Consider the following 22482-nt stretch of genomic DNA (forward strand, 5'->3'; position numbering starts at 1 on the left):
GATGCCGAATCCTACTTCCAAACCTGTTTTACAACTGGGAGCTCCACCAAACACTGTCCACCTTGGGAAATCATCCTGGTATTTGATACCCCAAAGGTACAAGGTTCAGCATTACAGCAACCCAGGTTATTCATACTGCATATTGACAAAGAGTGATGTACAGAGTTCCTCCAGATAAAACAGCATTAGTTTCACTTAGCAGTGGTTAAGTGTCGTCAAGTTGAATGTGACTGTGAGTAAGTTTTGCACAAAAGACCTAAACTTTGTTCTATTACTACCATCATTTCTGTACTTTTTAGAGAGTTTGTAGAGTTTCTAGGTGCATCTACTTTAGGATCGATCAATCACTCTGGAAGCTCATCCAAACACTGTATATAATGGGTAGCATTATGGTATTCGACAAGACTATGGAACAGTGTGCAGTTCAGTTCAGCAAATAGACAAAGACTGCTGTGTCATTCAAGGAATATTCAGTTGAAATTATCCAAATTAATTCATGCTGAGTTTTAACAAACCCACAGCTGACACACCAGTGAGTTCCTGAAGTCATAAATGCTGTAGATGGTAGGATACTGCCTGTCTTTACCCTGTGGATCAGCTGGTAGGTTTGAACTTCCAGAGAGGCATGGTTCTGGGTTTAAAAGTGCAACTCTCTATGGACTGTGCCACCAGAGCTCCCTTCATGGATGGAGAGGAGATTGAAACTGTCATCAGCTTCATCTTGCTTGGATCCACAGTTAACACCCTTGGTACCAGCAGTCAGGAAATAAGGAGACACATTGCACTGGGAACATCTGCAATTAGGGACCGCTTCAATTTATTTAAGGAATTGATGAGTAGTGATGTCAGGTTGAGGACTAAGGTGCATCTGATTCAGGCCTTAGTCTTTCCAATCACTTGCTATGCATTTGAAAACTAGAAACTGAATAAGGGTACCAGAAAAGACTTGATGCCTTTGAACATCAATTGGAGAAGAACACATGGACAGCCAAAAGAACAAACAGATATATCTTGGAGCAGGTGAAGCCAGAGTGCTCTTTGGAGGCAAGAATGATGAGATTTTGCTTCACATACTTTGAACATGTTGTTAGAAGAGGTTATTCCTTGGAGAGGCACATGATGCTGGGAAGGGTGGAGCATCGATGAAGGAGAAGAAGATCCTTGCCAGGTGGATTGACACCTTGACTGCTGCAGTGGACTCTTGTGTGTCAGGAAGTAAGAAGAAGGCACAGGATAGAACAGGGTTTAGATCTTTTGTTCATAAGGTCGCTATGAGTCAGACTTGACTCGAAGGCACTTAACAATAATAATATCACACTCCTTGATATCTATCCAAATGAGTTGAAAACATAAAAAACCTGCACATTAGTGTTTATAGAAGCTTCATTCATAATCACCAAAACTGTACCAAGATGTACTTCAGTAGTAAGTAGATCAGCAAATTGATACAGCCATATAAGATTGCCTGTATTCAGTGATAAAAAATAAACTATAAAAAAAAACCCATGGAGGGGAGCTCTGGTGGCCTAGTGGTAAGGAGCTGCAACTACAATCCCAGAGTTCAAATCCACCAGATGCTCTGCCGGGGAAGGAGGGACAATCTCCTCCTGTACCAGTCAGATCTGATTTGACGGTACATGCACAGAAAAGTAATAAAATAAAAAAAAAATTCAAAAAAAAACCATGGGAGAACCTTAAAATATATTATTGTTATTGTTGTTGATTGCCATCAAGTCAAGCATGTGAACAAAAGACCTGAAGCCTGGGGAGCTCTGGTGGCCTAGTGGCAAGGAGCTGCAACTACAGTCCCAGAGGCGAACGGTTCAAATCCACCAGATGCTCTGCCCGGTAAGGAGGGACAATCTCCTCCTGTACCAGTCAGATCTGATTTGACGGTACACGCACACAAAAATAATAATAATTTTAAAAAAAAGACCTGAAGTCTTTCTGTAACTATCATTTCTCTAAGTTCATAGAGTTTCCAGAGGCAGGTTGTTTAGGAATGGGATGCCACTCCTGCTCTCAATAAAATATATTGCTAAGTATAAAAAGAGTGCAGGCAGCATAAGGATCCCAAATCTGACTTCTAATTCCACAAAGGGGAACTGTCATCATCAACAACATCCACAGTATAAAACAAGTTCCTTTAAGGTCGAACATGGTCTCCTACAGTTCTACACCAACTTCTACTAATTCCGAATCCAATGCAGTGACTACATGGACTTTATAGAACTATGCTTATGGTTACCGTGTTTGTTAGGGAAATTAACAGACTGTAATTCAGGTTGGAAGCAGAATACAGTTCCTCAGTCCACACAGCTTTTCAAGTGTGGTCACAGGCCTTTTGCCCTTCAGCCTCATGGCTTAGGTCAGTGCTACAAAATTCCCTTTCTTCTGCCAGAACTGGCATTTTCCCTCAGTCCTACAGATAAAGGACTCTGCCTCTGTGTCTGTGAGGCAACAGTTCCAAATCAGTTGTTTCATGTCAGTCTTTGATTCTCTGCTGCGGCTGCTTTTTCTCTAGTGTAGACCCCAGGTCTTACTTGGGTAGAAATCTGTGGCCCTGAAGGATGCACACTGCTTCCTCCTCTTTGTTGGTGTTGAGATTCCCAATTTCTACCACTGAATCTTCTCAATTTAAACTAAGTGGAATTAGGTAACTAGCCAATCCCCTTATAGATAGACTCTTGTTGTTACGTACCGTAGAGTCAGAACCAACCCATAGCTTACCCTCCAGGAGGTTTGCAGAGGCAGATAATCGCACTAGAGGAGATTGCCCATCCTTCTCTCGTGGAGCCGATGGTGGTCTCAAACTGCATGCCTTTGGGATTGCTGCACAAATTCTTGCCACTAGGCCACCAGAGCTCTTTACAGCTAGACTAGCACACTCTAATTGTATGATCCCACCCATCTATGTGGCAAAGACAAAGTCAATGACTAGGAAAGCCATTTTGAGTAATAAACCCTTCTCATTAACTTATTCACATTAGTGAATAATTAGTGAAAGATGGCAGTCTGAAAAGACTGTATACACTGTCTGAATCCCACTATGTGATATTTTAGAAAAGACAAATCTATACAGATAGTAAAGTATCAGTGGTTGCCAGGGTTTCAGGGTAATGAAGGGAAGGGATTTCTTAATGATGGGGATTTCTAAGATGAAGACTCTATTCTGTCTGAAATTGTGATGCTGAATACAAGTCATTATGTTTCTCAAAATCCATAAAACTACAACTTGAAGAGTGAACTCTAATGTAAACTGTGGACTACAGTTAATAATAGTGTATCAATATTGGCTCATTAATTGTAGCAGGTCATGCAAGTCATGATCGTGCAAGATGTTACTAAGTGAAACTTGATGGTGAGTCGGAGTTATATGGAACTCAATAACTATAATTTGTTAAAGTACGCTGTATATCTAAATATTCATTCATATTTTTGTAAAAACTCTCTAAAAGCTAGTATTCCCTTTTTCTTTTTGAGCCAAGAGTTAGGATAGGGTAGCAGATGACTAATAGAAGTCACTTTCCTATCTCTTTGTCTGCTGGATTAAAGTACTTCAAAGGAAGTACTTACAGAAGAGCAATGTTAAGAGTATTAGTGATTGTAAGGCTACAGAAGGCGGCCTCAGAAACTTTCTGATCTGCAGGTAAGAGTCTTTTAAGTCATAAGCCCTAGCATCTTGAGGGTAGACTACAAGGAAGTTACAATGAGATCCTGAATTCCATATTCCTCTTTAGTTGAGAATGTCCAAGAATTCATGTATAATCTTAGAGGATTTTTCTCCAGCTACATCAGGCTGCCTATGCAAGATAATATTTCAGACTCCAGGTCAGCCTTTCATTATTTTTCAGTGCATTTTGAACTAAATAAGTCTTGGGGAGCAAGCAGCTCAATCCCCTGGGTTAGATTCCAAGTTCTTGTCATTTTTAGGCCTGTTTAGCAGCAGTTTGAAATCACTGTGGTTAATGCGTTTTACTGGTTGTCTAACCTTAAAAGAGTCTTTCATCGTTGGTTGAGAAAGAGTTATTGCACTTGATTCCAAGCTGCCTAGTAGAATCGGATTGAGGCTTGACACATTTAGTTGCCTGGTTAACTCTGCTCAATCTCTAAACTGTCATGTTAAATTCTTGCTTTAAAGCAGAGTTTGGCAAACTAATCCAGCCAACCACCTGCTTTTGTAAAGCCTGAGAACTAAGAATGCTTTTTCCTCTTTTTTTTCCCCCCTCCAAGTGGCTGGGGCAGGGCGGAGGGGAGGGAGGAAATCAACACAAGAATATAATATTTCATGACGTGAAAATTATAAACTCAAATTTCAGTGCCCATAAATAAAGTGCTGTTGGAACACAGCCTATCTGTTTATTTACTTATTGCCTATAGTGACTTCTGTACCATATTAGCTGGGGTGGAATAGCTTCAAGAGATTGGGACACAAAACCTAAAATATTTATAACCTAACCCTTTACAGGAAAAGTTTGTCAGCTCCTCCTTCAGAGCATTAAATAGTTCTCTAGTGGTTCGAATCCACCAGCTGCTCTGCGGGAGAAGGATGGGCAATAATCCCATACAGTTTACTGCCTCTGGAAACTCACCGGAGGGTCAGCGATGGCTTGGTTCTGACTCAGCAGCACACAACACAATAACAACAGTAGTTTGAAGAGTTAAGGCAGCCCCTACAAGTATCAAAATCATTCTCCAGCAAAAGAATGCTGAGAACATCTGATTTCAGGTTAATAAACTTGGAGGAAGTGACTAAGAAGTAAAATGTGGAGTATGATGTAAGGGATAGATTCTTTTCCATTCTCTTTAGATCTAGAAATGATAATTGCTTTTTTGAGAAGTAAAAATACAGTCATGTTTTCATCTCAGTAGATTCATGTTATCACTAAACCCCATCTACTTTATTATTCTGTTTTCTTTTTAAAGTCACTTTGCCATCATTTCCAGATCCAAAACAGGGCATCAAGTGAGAGAGAGCTCAAACACCCTAACGTAATAATATTTGTATAATATTGTATTATTTCCATAATGTTACTCACACTTGAACATCAGTATTTTTAAAGAACAAAGACAGCCCAAGTGCTGAACATACAATACTGTGTGGTTCCAATTATGTGACATTTTGGCATCTGAGTCTTAACCTTATTCAGGTAAGACCACAGTGTATCTAGAAACTGTAGAGTCTGTTAACCTTATTCAGGTAAGACCACAATGTATCTAGAAACTGTATTTGTAATTAGCATCAATTCTTCTCATACTTTTACTCAGGCTATCACTGAAGAGCCACATCTTTCAGTGTCATCTCTGTTTTGCCTCTCTCTACCCTCTGGTGGGAAAATGGAACGATGAAATGACCAAAAGGTGGCAGCAGGAGGGAGGAAGAGTAAACAGTCCCAGAGACACAAAGAGCTGTCCCTTCACACCTGGCTGTGGGTCCCTAGGTGACCCCAAGTGGGTAAAGGTCCATCACAACAGATTTTCCCCCCTCTAGTTCTTCAACCCATAACCAAGAATTTCAAAGCAGTGGCCCAGGAAATGCTCCTTGGCTTTGCTTAAAGAATTATTTTGAGTGAATGGATTATAATGTTCCTTTAGAATAGGTTTTATGACTTCATTTGTAACCATCTACTGTTTTCAATTCCATCAGAAACATAACAGAATTAAAAAACAAAACCAAAACCCAACATAATGTTTCACTTTGTCAAATACTTTGTAGCTAATGGCTAGAAAATGTCTTGGTTAATTTATTGTTGCTTAACATGACTAGATTAACAGAATGGCAGCCAAGTTTTTTTACCAGAGAAGCTCCTATGAACATTTACTGCTTTGGAAATCCATAGGTCTCTGTGAGTCAGAATTGATCCAACAGCAGAAGATTAGTTTTGAAAGATGGTATATGCCCAGATAATTCTTATTAGTTCTTTTATATTGGCATTTACTCTTCTGTTATATGTTATCACCTTTCTACATGCATTTATGCTGGGAATGCTACATTTAATAAGTGAAATCCACTAGTGAAGAAACAAAGTAGAAGTCTTCACTGTGCATCAGAGAGCTGGACAGTGATCAAAGATGACAGAAGAAGAATTGATGCCTTTAAGTTGTAGTGCTAGAGAATAGTATTGAACATACCATGAACTACCAAGAGAACTAACAGATATGTCTGTGAGGGTGAAGCCAAGCTGCTCGTTGGAAGCAAGGATTTTTGAGGCTGTCTCACATACTTCGGGCATGTAGCCAGAAAGGACCAGTCTTTGGAGAAGGACATCATGCTTGGAAAGGTGGAGGGACAGCACAGGAGAGGAAGACCTTAGATGAGATAGTTTGACATAGTTAACTGGGGTAATGAGGTAGATATCTCAGAGACCATGAGACTGGCTCAGGATAGAGCAGAGTGCAGAGCTGTTATGCATAGTAGATGACTTGACAGCACATAACAACAACCAACACCATCACCACCATGGTCTGCACTATGACATCAGACAGCATCGATTTTAGGAAAGAGCCCTGGTGGTGCAATAATTAAGCACTAATTAATAGCTACTACCTGAAAGGTCAGTGATTAAAACACACCAGCTGGTGAGGGAGATAAAGGTGTTGAAGTCTGCATCCATAAACATTTGCAGCCTTGGAAAAACCCTAACAGTTCCTCTCTTTCCTATAGGGGGCACTGTAAGTCAGACTCTCTCCATAGCAGCAGGTTTGGGGTGTTTTGGGTTCTGTTTGGTTTGGGTGATTGTGTGCAGAGGCCATGAATGCCAAAGTCATTTCTTATTCCTTCTTCTCTGAATTCTCCTTGAAGGTAGACTCTATTCATGAGATTATTAAGAAAAATGACTGGGTTTGGTCCCTGCTGTAATAGCTTGCTCTGGTAGCTCGCAATGGGAGAGTATTAAGCAAAGGAATTCCACCTGGTTTGTTTTAAAAGAGAACACGTTTTCCAGCAACAATAGCAGAGTTCAGCAGGGCAGCAAACTACAAATGTTAGTGAGGTTGTATAGAGATTGGAACTCTTATTCACTGTTGGTGAGAATGTAAAATGCTACAGCCTCTATGGAAGGCGGTCTGGCACTTTCTCAAAAAGTTGGAAAGAGAAATACCATTTAACCTAGCAACTCCACTACTGAGAATATAGCCTAAAGTAATAGATCTGTGACCCAAACAGAGGTACGCACACCCATGTTTATTGCTGCATTATTCTCAATAGCAAAGAGATGGAACCAATTGAAGTGCCCATCAGCAAACGAATGGATAGAAAAACTATGGTACACTCACACAATGGAACAGTAGAATATTACACAGCACTGAAAAATAATGAACTTGTAAACTATTACACACATGGGGGGAGCCTGGAGAACATTATACGAGTGAAATATCTCAGTCACAAAAAGACAAAAACGACATACTACCACTATTATAAAACAGGACAGATATGGGAGTGTTGGAGAGGGAATGGAGAAGAGTGACTAGATAATGAACACTGCCTTAGAACAGATGGGAGGAAGAACTGTCCAGAAGGAATATGTGATTAGGCATTACATGTATGACAACAATCTGGAACAAGGGGTGCATTTTGGTGGGGGGGAGGGGAAGAAAATGTTCAGCAATGGAAAAATGTAATACTATTTTTTTTTTAGAAATCCATTGGATATTGTTAAGAACATGTATTTAAAACTGCTCAAAACCTGCAAAAAAATAAAAAAGAGCATGTTTTCAATATAACTCACACAGAAATGCCTGTATACATACATTGGTTAATCTAATTTTTTTTATTTCTATTCATTCATTGTTGCACATTTTCCTCCCTGCTCACCCCTCACCCCACTTTCAGTTCCCTTTCCTCTTTGAAAAAAAATCTTTCATTATTGTATAATTTCCACCCCCCCCAGCCTCATCGCCCCCTGCCCGCCCCCGCTGAGTCCTCTTTACTATGCAGCTCTTACTCTGTACTGTTGTCATGCAAATAATATCTAATCATATATTCCTTTTAAGCAGTTCTAGTCCTCATCTGCTTCAATGCAGTGTACATTATTTATCCCCTCTTTTCTCCATTCGTTTGCTGATGGGCACTTCAATTGGTTCCATCTCGTTGCTATTGAGGGTTGCTTTGCTCATGGGGGTTGAGGGGAAACCCCCATGTCAGTCCTGTTTTATAACAGTGGCATATGCAGTATTTGTCCTTTTGTGACTGAGATATTTTACTCAGCAAAATGTCCTCCAGGGTCACTCATTTTGTATAATATTTAATGAGTTCCTTGTTTTTGATAGTATTCCATTGTGTGAATATACCACAGCTTTTCTATTCATTTGTTGATGGTTAATCTAATTTTAATTTAAAAGTGACAGCCGAGAATTTGTTGGTTTTTAATTAATGACTTATTTTTTAAAAAGCATTTTTTAGTTTGGGGGGGTTTTCCTATTAAAACAATTTTAGACTTTTTAAAGGAGTTTGTAAAGTTGACAGTTTTTTAAAAGATTAACACTTGGGGAAATTAAATGGAATAGAAATGGACTATAGAATAATACCTCTTAATTTTGCTTTTTATATTTTCATATGAAGAAAGACTACAAGGGACTTTGCACAGGAAATTAAAATAGCTAATGTGTTTGGGTGCTGTAACTAAGTAGGGTTTTTACTTCTTTTCTTTTCTTTCTTTTTTTTTTTTTGTCTCACATTATTTCCCTTACTGCTATAATAGGATGCTATTTATGCAACCAATAAAATTAAGGAATGGAGGAGAAAGCTTGAGATTTTTAATTTATGGTGAACTCAAGACTTCTCTTCTGGCAAAATGTAGACACACAGTAATTCCAGTGTTTGGTCTGAAGCTCCAGGCAGACAGAGGGATGGGAAGGAGATTGTGGTCTCCTGTCCCACCATTTGAAGTCAGGTTATAGTTCATAATAAGAATGGTATGATTCTTCACAGGATGATGGTGGAGGCATATAGGAGTGTACATTTGTCCCTTCTGTCAATTTGGAAAGCAATATATTAGAACGGTTAAGAGCAGCTGTGTCAGAGGTGCAATATCTTTAACCAGCTGTAGTCTGAGGAAGTTGCTTATCCCCCAGCCCTCCACATGGGGTGGAACACATCAGCTTTCCCCCACTTCACCCCACTCTGTGGGAAGTAATTTGTCTCATAGAGGTGTAATGAAAATGTGTAGAATAAACCTATCACAAATGTCTTGTTGTTGTATACCAATGAGTCAGAACCAACCCATTGCTGATCTTCCAGTGGGTTTTCAGTTAATCGCATGAGAGGAGGTTGCCTGTCCTTTTCCTGTGGAACATCTGGTGGCCTCAGATCTAATGTCTTCAGGATTGCAACACAGCTTCTTACCACTAGGCCACCAGAGCTCCAACACAAATGTCTAGTGCATATCAAATCCATACCATCGGCGAGCTCTGGTGGCCTGGTGGCAAGAAGCTGCACTGCAATCCTGGAGGTGTGCGGTTCAAATCCACCAGATGCTCTGCTGGAGAGGGAGGGGCAATCCCCTCCTGGACCAGTCAGATCTCATTTGACGGTACACACACACACAAATAATAAAAATTTTAAAAAAAAAATCCATACCACCCCCAACCCTTTGAGTAATTTCTGCCCCTTGATGGCCTCCCTTGTGTTTCTGAAGCTGTAAATCTCAATGGGAGCAGACTTCATCCCTTGATACTAGATACTAACTGCTAGATCCAAACCATCAGCCTTTCAATCAGCAGCCCAGCTGGTGTGCGTTAAATATGGCTCCTTTTATCCTGACTGTGCTGACTTTCTAATCTTTGTAATGTTGCTAGAGATAGTTCCTATACATTCTTGTTTGTAGAGGTAGTTGTGTCTTTGTTCATATCTGTTTACTGAAGTAATCTTCTTTTCCTTTACAGATCTATGTCATTGACAGTGCAGACAGAAAAAGATTTGAAGAGACGGGTCAGGTAAATAATTACTCTGTCAAGATACTTCCCAAGTGGTTGGGTATACATATTTATTAATATACCTTATTAATGTGTGAACGTAAGGGAGGCTTTTTTTTTTAGCTTTATGGTCAAACAGTATAATTCTAGACAAAAATATCTGCTATCTAACAAGAAATTAGTTTGGATTATACTTTTTTTTGCTTTAATGAAATTATCAAGCTATAAGCAAATGGAACTTAGCATCATACCTAAAAGGTCTTCAGGTTTCCTCCTCTCAAGCCCACCTAGAAATGAACCCCCAGAAACAATTCACTTAATCATCTCCTACTTACACTTTTCAAGACAATTGATCCAGAGGTATATTTGATAAAGGAATGAGAAGAAATGTACAAGTTACTCTTGTTTTCAAGCTAGAAGATAAAGTATGCCATTTGAAGCTATGTGTGTTCTCAAATACAAGGCCTGACCCCACCATGTGATTGTATCACACAGTTATTAAGGAGAGAAGCAACGAGGAAAGACCATTTTACCCAGACTGGGTATAGGGATAGAGGAAACTTGAAGTAGAGTGGACCTCTTTGAAGAAATGTGTGTAAATATCACTATGGAATCCCTGTCCTGTGTAACTATCTTAGGTGACCTTTCAAAATTGCTCTTGTTATTGTTAGATGCCACTTAGTTGGCTGCAACTTATAACAAGTCTGTGTACAATAGGCATTTGATTATGTGGATCATAACAAATTATGGCTAACACTGAGAACAGTAAGAATCTCAGAATAACCTAATTATGCTTACGCAAAACCTGTACATAGACCAATAAGGTATTGTCTGAACACAATAAGAGAACAATGTGTGATTTCAAATCAGAAAGGATGTGTGTCAAGGTGATATCCTTTCTTCATACCTACTGAGTCTGTATGCTAAGCACATAATTCAAGAAGCTGGACTACATGAAAATAAACGTGGCATCAGGATTAGAGGAAGAGTCAACCAGCAACCTGTTGTATGCAGACAACACAACCTTGCTTTCAGAAAGTGAAGAAGACTTTAAACACTTGCTGTAGAAAATCAGAGGCTACAGTCTTCAATATGGATTACACCTCAGTATCAACAAAACAAAAATTTTTACCACTGGACCAATAGACAACATCATGATAGATGGGGAAAAGATTGAAATAGTCAATGATTTCTTTTTTCCTTAGATCCACAATCAAAACCCATGGTAACAGCAGTCAAAAAATCAAAAGGCATGTTGCATTGGGAAAATCTATTGTCAAGGACCTCTTCAAAATGCTAATGAGGAAGAGTGTCAGTTTAAAGACTAAGGTGTGGTGGTGCTCCCCTGGTCTCTCTCTCTCTCTCCAGACCAAGGAATCTCACTCAGGAGCCCCCTTAATTAAAAAAAAAAAAGACTAAGGTTTACCTGATCCTAGTCATGTTCTTTTCAGTTATTTCCTATGCATCTGAAAGTTAGACCGTAATTAAGGATGGCAGAATATTTGTCTTTGAACTCTGATGTTCTAGAAGAGTACTGAATTATATCCTGTGGATTGCCAAAAGAACAAAGGAGTCTGGTCTGGAGAAAGTATAACCAAGGTGCTCCTTAGAGGCAAGGCGGGTGAAACTTGATCTCACACACGGGGCATGTTATCAGGAAGCCCCAGTCCTTGGGGGGAAAAGCCATCATGCTAGGAAAGGTAGATAGTCGCTGAAAGAGAGGCAGACCCTCACTAAGATGGATTGACTTAGTGACTGTACTGATGAGCTTGAGTGTGTCAGAGATCATGAGGGTGGTGGTGCAGGGTCTCCTGTTCGTACAGTTACTCTAAGTCACAGTCAACTTGATGACACCCAACAGTGTGTATAACAGAATGTAACCCTCCCCAATCCTGTGCCATCCTCATATTCTCAGCTACATATAAATACTGTTGCAGTCACTGCTTTAATCATTAAAGATCTTCCTCTTCTTTTGCTGACCCTCTAAGGAACTGGCCTTCCTGAAAACATGCCTAAAGTCTGTGAAATGAAATCTCACCATCCTCAATTCTAACAAGCACTCTGGCTCCACGTCTTCCATAACAGATTTGTTTGTCCTTTTGGCAGTCTATGGTATAGTCAGTGTTCTTTGCCAACACCAAAAGTAGCAATCCCTGTGTTTATAGTTGTTTTCCCCCCCTGGAAATTAGACTGAAAATTCTCCAGACTGTTGGAGTCAGCCCATCACCCTTCTTTACCAGAAGATTCCTAAATCATCACTCTGCAAACCAGTGTTAAACATGGATTTGGGAATGAAGGGTGATTATATGTAAATACAATCAAAACATCCAGTTTCTTGAGTCATCCAGTTTTCTTTAATAGCTCAGGCATTTTATGTAGCTAAAATATTACTCTAATGGGAAAGAAGCTTCGTCTGACATACTTTGGACATGTTGCAGGGAGGGACTAGTCCTTGGAGAGGGACTTCATGCTTGGGAGGGTGGAGGGACAGCACAGGAGGAGAAGACCCTTAATGAGATGGATTGATGTAGTTACTGGGGTAATGAGGATAGGTGTGTCAAAGACAGTGAGATTGGCACAGGATAGGGCAGGGTTTAGGGCTGCTGTACATAGGGTCTCTATGAGTTGCAGGTGACTTGACGGCACATAACAACAACAATGGGAAAGAAGAGTGGCTTATCATTTTGATAAAATTATACACTGTCATATATTTGTTACAGATTCAACATACATTTTTTTTTTATTTTTATTCTTGTGTGTGTGTGTGTGTGTGTGTGTGTGTGTGTGTGTGTGTGTGTGTACCGTCAAATGAGATCTGACTGGTACAGGAGGAGATGGCTCCTCCTTCTCCAGCAGAGCATCTAGTGGATTCGAACAGCATATCTCTGGGATTGCAGTGCAGCTTCTTGCCACTAGGCCACCAGCGCTCCCCTCAACATACGTTTTAGACAGCAACCAATAATGTAAAAATCAGAGACTTTATTACTTGAGACTATATAGTCATTTTAGAAGGTAGACTTGATGTATTGTACATAGGTCTGCATGTGTTAGGTAGAGACTGATGAAACGATCATCGCTCTAAAGCAATAGTCATTTTCAGTTTGATTCAGTTCCTATTAATACATGTGTACAAAGACACGAGTTGCATTGTGAAAGATGGCTGTCAGGGACTTCTCCAGAGTACTGAAAAGCAACGACGTCAGTCTGGAGACCAAGGTATTCATATTGCAAGCAAGTGAGAAGACCATGGCCTGGATAAGGTATATCTTATTCTCTAGAGTGACACTGTTGCTCTTTAGCACTCTGAAGAGTTCCTCAACAGCAGATTTTCCCAACGCAATTAATCTTTTGGCTTCCTGATGTTGGTGCCAAGGGTGTTGACTGTGGATCTGAGCAAGATGAAATCAATTAAAAAAAAAAAATACATGTGTACATACTTACATTGTTAGTTGCCGACAAGCCAGTTGCTGACAAATGATGATCCAATGTATGCAGAGTAGAACTATTCCGTAGGATTTTCAAGGCCATAATCTTTCAGAAGCAGATCTCCGGGCCTGACTCCCAGCACACTCTGGGGAGGCTTGAACTACTGACTCCCTAAGTATGGTCATCAAGAAAATGCCTCCCGTGCAGTCCTTAAATTTGGCCTCTTCCTTCTGTTAAGTAAGAATAGCAAAACCAGAGTCCAGACTTCTCTGTGCAAGCAAAGAAAGAGGTTTTTTTGGGAAATAGGTAGCATGCAGAGAGGCGGAGGAAGGACAAGGCACTTGTAGCCTGTGTGAGACCTCCAAGGAAGGAGGAAGTGATTCTTTGAATGGCTCTGTAGGCAGAGAAAGGATTTCATGTTTATTCACACAGAGCATGGGGTTTGAAGAGTTCTCTCTAAAAAGGAAAAGATGATAGTATTTATGTATTAAAAGAAGAGGAGGTCCCCTGGGATTGGCTCTGGTGGGACAGAGCAGGATAATTCAGCACATACTCAGCTTTCTTTCAAGGTGGCGGCCACAGGAAGTACCTTCTGGGTCATATGGGGAGCAGATGATTCAGGGGCTGAGAATATGCATGATTCAGCACTGTCATAAACATATTAGGGGCAATCACAGCAGTTTGAAGGGCCTGGGGCCGTTTTCCATTATTTCAGCACTCCCTGTTTTATCTCCTGGGGTGAGTCTTAAAACCCCCCTAGGGGTAAGCATTAATCAGATTAGATACTATTTCCTGGAACACCTGGATCAGTTGGGTAAGGTCAGAAGCTCACCACAATGGAGTCATTTTGGTGGTCAACCTGACACTTAGGGTGTGTTTTGGGTTTTGTAAGGCCTGCTTTAAGCAAATGCTGACTTTCCTGATCTGAATCCTCTTAGGGGAAAATAATTAAGCACATCATGTAAAGAGGGGAAGGAGTTGGGAAAATAAGAAAGTCTGTGGTTTAGGGCAAACTTAGCAGTAACCCAGTGAAAGTTTAAAACAGTTTAAATTGTCTTTTCATTCCTTGAAAAGGTTGTCTTTAATACAAGGTGGTGGTGTTACGTGCAGTCTAGTCACCTGAGACTCACAGCAACCCTGTCCACAGTAGCTCTGAGCCCAGTCCTATCCTGAGCCAACCTCACTATCTCCAACATACCTGTCCCCATCACCCCAGTTACTGTGTCGCTACAGAGTGAGGAGGTCCTGTTATTAGAAAGCAGTGGCACTCAGCCATAGAGTTTACGGTGGAGGGAAGCAACAACAATTAAAGGATTTAAACTTCCATAGTAAAAGTTTTCATCAAAATTGTTCATGAGTGGCATCCACTTCCTAAACAACATGCCTCTGGAAACTCTGTGAACTTTGATAAATGTCGATAGTTATAGAAAGACTTTAGGCCTTTTGTTCATAAGGTCACTGATAGGGTGGTATTAATAAGTTCAGAATTCTCTATATAGGTATCAATTATAAAACTATAGTTTTCTCCAGACTGCGGGACTGGTTGCTTGACCTTGGAGTTCTTAGTGTCCTTTCTGTGATCTGTCAATCAGAAGAGGAGATGCATCTCCTAGATTAACTGTTATCTCTTTGAAGCTGTTTTTCCCAATCATATGTAAATTATAACCTTACCTGCCTGTTTGCCTGGAAAGGGAGTATCTGGGTGTGAATGCTTTTCTTTCAGAAATAGAAATTCTTTAATTTTACTAACAAAAGTTTATTGTTAAGTATGTTGATGTCTCACCATCCTATAAAAACCCATGACCACTCCCATACGGGGAGACAGTCTTGGAGGTGACTCACTGTCTCCCAGATCTATGTAATAAAGTGCTTATGGATATTGCAATCCGTTTGTCTTATTGGCGATTGACTACAGAAAGAACCCCTTGTGTTCTGTAACATCACTATGATTCGTGCTCGACTTAATGGCAATCAACAACAACAGACTAAAAGGATACTTCTCTTTTTAAAAATATTAAAGAAATGTTAGAGTTTTATTTTGTTTTCGTTGCTTTCTTTCCTGCTGCAAACCTTTCAGTTTTGCAGCCCAGCACTTAAAACTATTTGTACCACCCAGAGACTGTTTATGTTCTAATTCTAGAAGGGATCAAGATTGGTGGAAGATCTATCAACAATCTGCGATATGCAGATGACACAACCCTGCTTGCTGAAACTGAGGAGGACCTGAAGCGCTTGCTGCAGAGGGTCAAGGACTGCAGCCTCCAATATGGATTGAGGCTCAATGTCAAGAAGACAAAGGTTCTCCACTGGGCCAATTGGCAGCATCAGGATGGATGGTGAAGAGATTTGAGATTGTTCACAGCTTTAGTTTGCTTGGCTCCACAGTCAACACTCTTGGCACCAGTAGCCAGGAAATTAAAAGACATATTGCCGTGGGAAAATCTGCTGTTATGGGAAAATCTGCTGTTAGGGACCTCTCCAAAATACTGACGAGCAGTGATGTCTCTCTGGAGACTAAGGTGCGTCTGATAAAGGCTATGGTCTTTGTGATCACTTGTTATGCATCAGAGAGTTGGACAATGACTAAGGAGGATAGAAGGAGAATTGATGCCTTTGAGCTTTGGTGCTGGAGAAGAGTATTGAAGGTACCATGGACTGCCAGGAAAACAAACAGATTCATCCTGGAAAGGGTTAAACTGGGCGGCTCCTTGGAGGCAAGGATTCTGAGGCTCCACCTAACATACTTTTTTGGACATGTTGTAAGGAGGGACCCGTCCTTGGAGAGGGACATCATGCTTGGTAGGGTGGAGAGACAGCGCAGGAGGGGAAGGCCCTCTATGAGGTGGATTGAATCAGTGACTAGGGTAATCAGGATGGGTGTGTCAGAGACAGTGCTGGCACAGGACAGAGCAGAGTTTAGGGCTGTTGTACATAGGGTCGAGATGAGTCTCAAGCGACTCAACAGCACATAACAACAACAAATTCTAGAAGTTGGACTATACATGAAGAAGACTATGGCATTAGGATTGAAGGAAGACTTAATTGACCACCTATCGTATGGAGATGATACAACTTCTTTTGTTCATGTTATTATTGTTTTGTGCCATTGAGTCATAATGAGCCCAAAGCTGATCTTTCAGCCAGTTTTTAGAGGCTATTTCATTGCAAGGTAAGAAATTGCCCATCCTTCTGCAGAGCAGCTGGTAGATTTGATGATTTGAACTTCCTGCTTTCGAGATTATAGCACAGCTTCTAATCTTGAGAAGAATGGAAATCCCAGAACACCTGATTGTGCTCATGTGAAACCTGTACTTGGATCAAGAGGCACTTTTTTAGAACAGAGAATGGAAACATTGCATGGTTCAAAATCAGGAAAGGAGTGCATCAGGAATGTTTTCTGTCTCCAGACCTTTTTAAATCTATATGCAGAACAGATCATTTGGGAGGCTGAACTTCAAGAGGACAAATGTGGCATCAAGATTGGGAGAAGATTCATCAACAACATTTATTATGTTAATGGCACAACCTTGTTTGCTGAAACTGAGGAGGGCCTGAAGCATTTGCTTCAAAGGGTCAAGGACTACAGTCTGCAATATGGATTGAAGCTCAATATCAGGTAAACAAGGATTTTCACCACTGGGCCAATTGGCATCATCATGATAGATGGAGAAGAGATTGAGATTGTTGATAACTTCATCTTACTTGGTTCCACAATCAACATTGTTGGCACCAGTAGTCAGGAAATCAAAAGACAAATTGCACTGGAGAAGTCAGCTGTTGGGGACCTTTCCAGAATGCTGAAGAGTAAAGATGTCAGTCTAAAGACTAAGGTGTGCCTAATCCAGGCATGGTCTTTGCAGTTGCTTATTATGCATCAGAGAGCTGAAAAATGACCGAAGATTACCGAAGAGTTGATGCCTTTGAGTTGTGGTGCTGGAGAAGAGTGTTGAACTGCTGTGGACTGCCAGGAGAACAATCAGGTCTATCCTGGAGAGGATGAAACCAAGCTGCTTCTTGGAGGCAAGTATTTTGAAGCTCTGTCTCACATACTTTGGGCATGTAGCCAGGAGGGACCAGTCCTTGGAAAAGGATATCATGCTTAGAAAGGTGGAGGGACAGCGCAGGAGAGGAAGACCCCAAATGAGATGGACTGACTCAGTAACTGGGGTAATGAGAGTAGGTGTGTCAGAAATAGTGAGATTGGCTCAGGATAAAGCAGGGTTCAGAGCTATTGTGCATAGGGTCACTATGAGTTGTGGTCAACTCATATATATGCTGTTGCTGATAGGGACTATTACTGCAACCCATTGCAACTTTGTGAACAGCAGATCAGAACCTCCCTCGCTCTCTATCCTGCACAATCTGGAGGCAATTGTTAAGTCACATTGTCAGCCTGTCTTTTTTTTTTTAAATAAAATTTGTATTTTACTGGTTTACTTACAAAGTTCATATCCATTGTTTTTCACACTGGATCTTTCATGTTTCCTCTTCCCATGTTACTGTCTTGTTGAAAGTCTTCCTCTCGTTTACTCATTTCCACCTTTCCCAACATACTGGTTTTCTCCAAGGACTGGCGCCTTCTGACAACATACCCAAAGTATGTGCAACAAAGTTTCACACTCCTTACCTCTAAAGGCCACCTTTGTTGCACTTCCTCCAAGGAAAGAGGTAGTTTGTTCTTTTGGCATTCCACGGACCAGTCAGTACTCTTCCTCAGCACATAGTTCAAAGCTGTAGAGGAGTCTCCTGTCTATAAGGCTGAAACCAAAGTGACTCCATTCTGATGACCTTCTGATCCTACCCAAATACCACTCAGTGTTCCTGGAAATAGTAAATTATTTGCTTAATGTCCATCCCTAGACTCATATTATGACTCACCCCAGAAGATCAAACAAGGAATGCTGAAATAGTGGGAAATGGCCCCAGGTCCTTCAGGCTGCTATGCTACCCCTAACCTGCCAATGTTGTTGTTGTTGTTAAGTGCCATTGAGTCGTAGGCAACTCATAGCGACCCTATGAACTAAAGACCTGAACGCTTGGATAACTTTCTTCATTTCTCCAAGTCCATAGGGTTTCCAGAGGCAAGCTATTTCAGAAGTGGATGCCCCTCCTGTTTCCAAGCCTATTTTAATCAGGGAGCTCCACCAAGCACTGTCTATCATGGGTGACCAATATCACATTTGGCACATCAGGGTCAGTGTTTGGCATCACAGCAACCACGAGTTACCTCTATACAGCAAATTGACAGACCAGTGCCATATCACTTAGAAGAATGTTTGACCAAAAACAATTAAAAGCAGCCCTGAGGGACACAGATTAAAATCACCCACCTTTGGCTTGGTAGCTTCACTTTCTGTCCATTAGACCAACTGAGTTTCTCTATGTTGTTGTTGTTAAATTCTTTGTTTCTCCAAGTTCATAAGAGACTACCCCTAACCTGCCAATGTAGCCTAGATAAATACCTTACTCTTTTCTTTGGTGCTGAGGCCAACTGAGCCCACTTTCACCAAAGTGCACATTTTAAATAAAGCATATTTGCTGTAAATTGTATTTGCTGGTGTTGCTTTTGGACTCTGTGGTGAGTTTGAACCTTTCACTGTCATCCTTAATCACCGTCTGACTTTCATATGCATAGGAAGTAATTAAAAAAGCAATGACTTGGATCAGATTTAGTCTGATCTTAGTCTTTAAACTGACACTGTTGCTTTTTAGTGATTCAAAGAGGTCCTTGACAGCAGAATTTCCCATGCAGCATGTCTTTTGATTTCTTGATTGCTCTTACCATAGGTATTGACTGTGTGGATCCAAGGAAAATGAAATTATTGACACCTGCAATCTTTTCTCCATCTATTATGATAATGCCTGTTGGTCCAGTGGTGAGGATTTTTGTTTCCTTGATACTGAGATGTAATCCCTAGTAAAGATTGCTATCTTTCATCTTCTACAGCAAGTGTTTCAAGGCCTCTTTACTTTCTGCAAGCAAAGTTACATCATCTGCAAATGATAGGTCTCTAAACACTCCTTGTATTGTGTTTGTTTTCTCCCATGGCAGAATCACCAGAGAAGTTTAAGAAAATGCAGATTTCTCGCTCTCAGCTCAGACTTTTCAACTTATCTATGATGGGCCCAAGAATATGCCAGGGACCTCCCACTGCCCTTAAAACTGTTAGTCAAGCGTAATGGTTTTGTTTTCCTCATTAGAGGTGCATACTTAGATGTCATATATTTTTCATCCTTTTCTCCCTTTCCTTTCCCATCCCACCCCAAAATGGTCCAGGAACTAGCCGAATTACTGGAGGAAGAAAAGCTGAATTGTGTGCCAGTGCTCATCTTTGCAAATAAGCAGGATTTGCTCACAGCAGCCCCTGCCTCCGAAATCGCAGAAGGATTGAACCTGCACACCATCCGAGACCGAGTCTGGCAAATCCAGTCTTGCTCAGCTCTCACAGGAGAAGGCATTCAGGTGAGATCTCTGGAGGGCTTGTTAACCTGGCAGCCACCCATGGTGGTCTTTCTGATTGGCTGAGTTGATCTAAATAGATAAAGATAGGAAACAAATAGCCTTTGCTTGGCAGATAAACCATTTCAGGATATGAAAGTTCTTTTCCCCTTTGCAGTCAATCTGATACCAGTCACTATTCCAGGAAGGCCACAGATAACAACAGACTTTCCCTGTTCATTCAGAAATCAGTATGCGAGACCTGGAAGATCTTTTCTGATTCTAAAATTCTCTTGAGTGTTTTGTTTTGTCTCTTAAGATTATGATACAAATAACTGTATTCCCTAAGTAATCAAGTTGTTGTTGTTATTGTATACTATCCAGTCGACTCATAACTGGCCCTCTGGCAGGTTTTCAGAGGCAGTTAATTGAAAGGGAGGAGATTGCTCATCCTTCTCCTATGGAGCATCTGGTGGATTCGAGCCAAATGCCTTCAAGATTGCAGTGCAGCTTCTTGCCACTAGGCCACCAGAGCTCCAGTTGTACACCAGTTGTTGTTGCTGTTGTTGTGTACCCTAGAGTTGGAACTGACCCATAGCTGACCCTCCAGCGGGTTTTCAGAGGCAGTTAATCATATGGAAGGAAATGGTCCATTCTTCTCCCTCAGAGCATCTGGTGGCCTTGAACCATGAGCCTTTCCTATTTTAGCACAGCTTCTTGACACTAGGCCACCAGAGCTATAGTATACCAGTGTGATCGTACACACTTATTTTCTGTTTTTTTCCGCTTCTTCTCTTAGCTCTGTTTTCATTTTTGGAGGTTGATTATCTCCACTGCCCTCAAGGTTGGTGTCTGTTTTGTGTTGCTTTAGGTTGTTTTCCCATTGGGAGGCTTCTGTGGACAGAAAGTCTGATCTTTATGTGTAACCGTTATACAACTGTGTACCTTTCTGAGCAACTCTATACCGGAACAGCCGACTCAGCCTCACTTGATTTAAGTTATGACAGAAAATGGTATATTCCAGACATCTAAGAGGTTCCATTTCTTCAGGAAATGAACTTGACAGTCAGAAGTCCATCTTCTGGGATTAGTTCTTTATTCTGACCCCCTAAGCATGCATGCCTTGCCCCATTTTAAACATCCGGTATACCTGTCTGTCCTGGAGAGGGTGAAACCAAATTTCTCCTTAAAGGCTAGGATTTTGAAGCTCTGTCTCACATACTTTGAGCACATAGCCAGGAGGGACCAGTATTTGGAGAAGAACATCATGAAGGGACAGCACAGGAGAGGAATACCCTGGAGGAGGCAGAGTGAAACAGTAACTGGGACAATGTGGGTAGGTGTGTCAGGATCTGTGAGACTGGTTTAGGATAGGACCGATGTCCTATCCTGAGATGTCCATAGTGTTGAGATGAGTTGTAGGCAATAACACTTGTCGGTTGTGACAGGGCGGTGAGAACTGGCCAGTGGTGCTCTAGGATGCTGTTGTTGATGATAGCGTCTAACGAACCTTGTCCACTCCTCACAGTGGTGAAGTCTATTTTGCAGTCACTGTGTTAGTCCACTTTGTTGAGGGTCTTCCTCTCCCTTGCTAACCCTCTACTTTTGGATCACAATGTCCTTCTTTAGGGACTGGCTCCTTCTTTTAACATACCCAAAGCTCTAGGATGCTGTGGGAGATGATTAGCATCTCCCCACATGGCCGTCTCTCACATTTCCCTAATGTCACAACCAGTTTTCTTTTTCTCTGAACTTGCTATGTTGGGTATGAGGCTGAGATTTGTTTCTTTTTCTTTTATTATTTTTGTGTGTGTGTACAGGAGGAGATTGTCCCTCCTTCTCCAGCAGAGCACCTGGTGGATTCAAACTGTGTACCTCTGGGATTGCAGTGTAGTTTCTTGTGACTAGGCCACCAGAGCTCCCTGAGATTTGTTTCTTAATCATTATCCTGCCACCTCTCTCCTCCTGAGATTCTTCTTTCCTCTCTCTCCTAAGACATTGAACACATTTATGTCCTAAAACTGCTTGAGGACTTTTCTCAAGCATATAGTGACATCCTAGAATTACCTCAGTTCTGGCATTGGCTTTGCAGCTTGCTTTTAGTTACACAGCAGCTCACTTCTGGTGCTGGTCTCTGAGCCTGAGGACCGACCAGTAGGCTGTTTGTTTGGGTTTTTGGGTTTTGGGGTTTTTTTTATTTTATTTTATTATTTTTGTGTGAGTGTACCGTCAAATCAGATGTGACTGGTACAGGAGGAGATTGTCCCTCCTTTTCCCGGCAGAGCATCTGGTAGATTCGAACCGTGTGCCTCTGGGATTGTAGTTGCAGCTCCTTGCCACTAGGCCACCAGAGCTCCCCTTGTTTTGTTTTTTTACAACAAATATGCTAAAACCCAGAATATTTTTAAATAGGAAAAGTCTAGTAATTTTCTTTCATTTTCTCCCATTACAACCCACTTATGGGAAAGGAAAATGAGTTTTTTTCTGAAATATTTCCCTCTAATTGTGCATATTGCATATTGGAGAGGCAAGGACGGTGTACTGCCTTGGGTGTGTTATAAGGAAGGGCCAGTCTCTAGAGAAGGGCATTGGATCCAAAAGTAGAGGGTTAACAAGGGAGAGGAAGACCCTCAACAAAGTAGACTAACACAGTGACTGCAAAATAGACTTCACCACTGTGAGGAGTGGACAAGGTTCCACCTGGT

At 41.1% G+C, this 22482-nt stretch overlaps 1 protein-coding gene across 1 annotated transcript in view; it reads left to right on the forward strand.

Annotated features, from left to right (window-relative positions):
• The window catches only part of ARL3 (ADP-ribosylation factor-like 3), a 57656-nt gene that overhangs the window by 27583 nt on the left and 7591 nt on the right, over nucleotides 1–22482 (forward strand). Inside the window, exons 4-5 of the mRNA XM_006879975.1 lie at nucleotides 9883–9933; nucleotides 19616–19801. Of these exons, the coding sequence (XP_006880037.1) occupies nucleotides 9883–9933; nucleotides 19616–19801 (237 nt within the window). The remainder of the gene's footprint in view (nucleotides 1–9882; nucleotides 9934–19615; nucleotides 19802–22482) is intronic.

Source organism: Elephantulus edwardii, unplaced genomic scaffold (genome assembly GCF_000299155.1).
Source record: "Elephantulus edwardii isolate Elephantulus edwardi_28Jun2011 unplaced genomic scaffold, EleEdw1.0 scaffold00006, whole genome shotgun sequence".
NCBI classification, from domain to species: domain Eukaryota; kingdom Metazoa; phylum Chordata; class Mammalia; order Macroscelidea; family Macroscelididae; genus Elephantulus; species Elephantulus edwardii.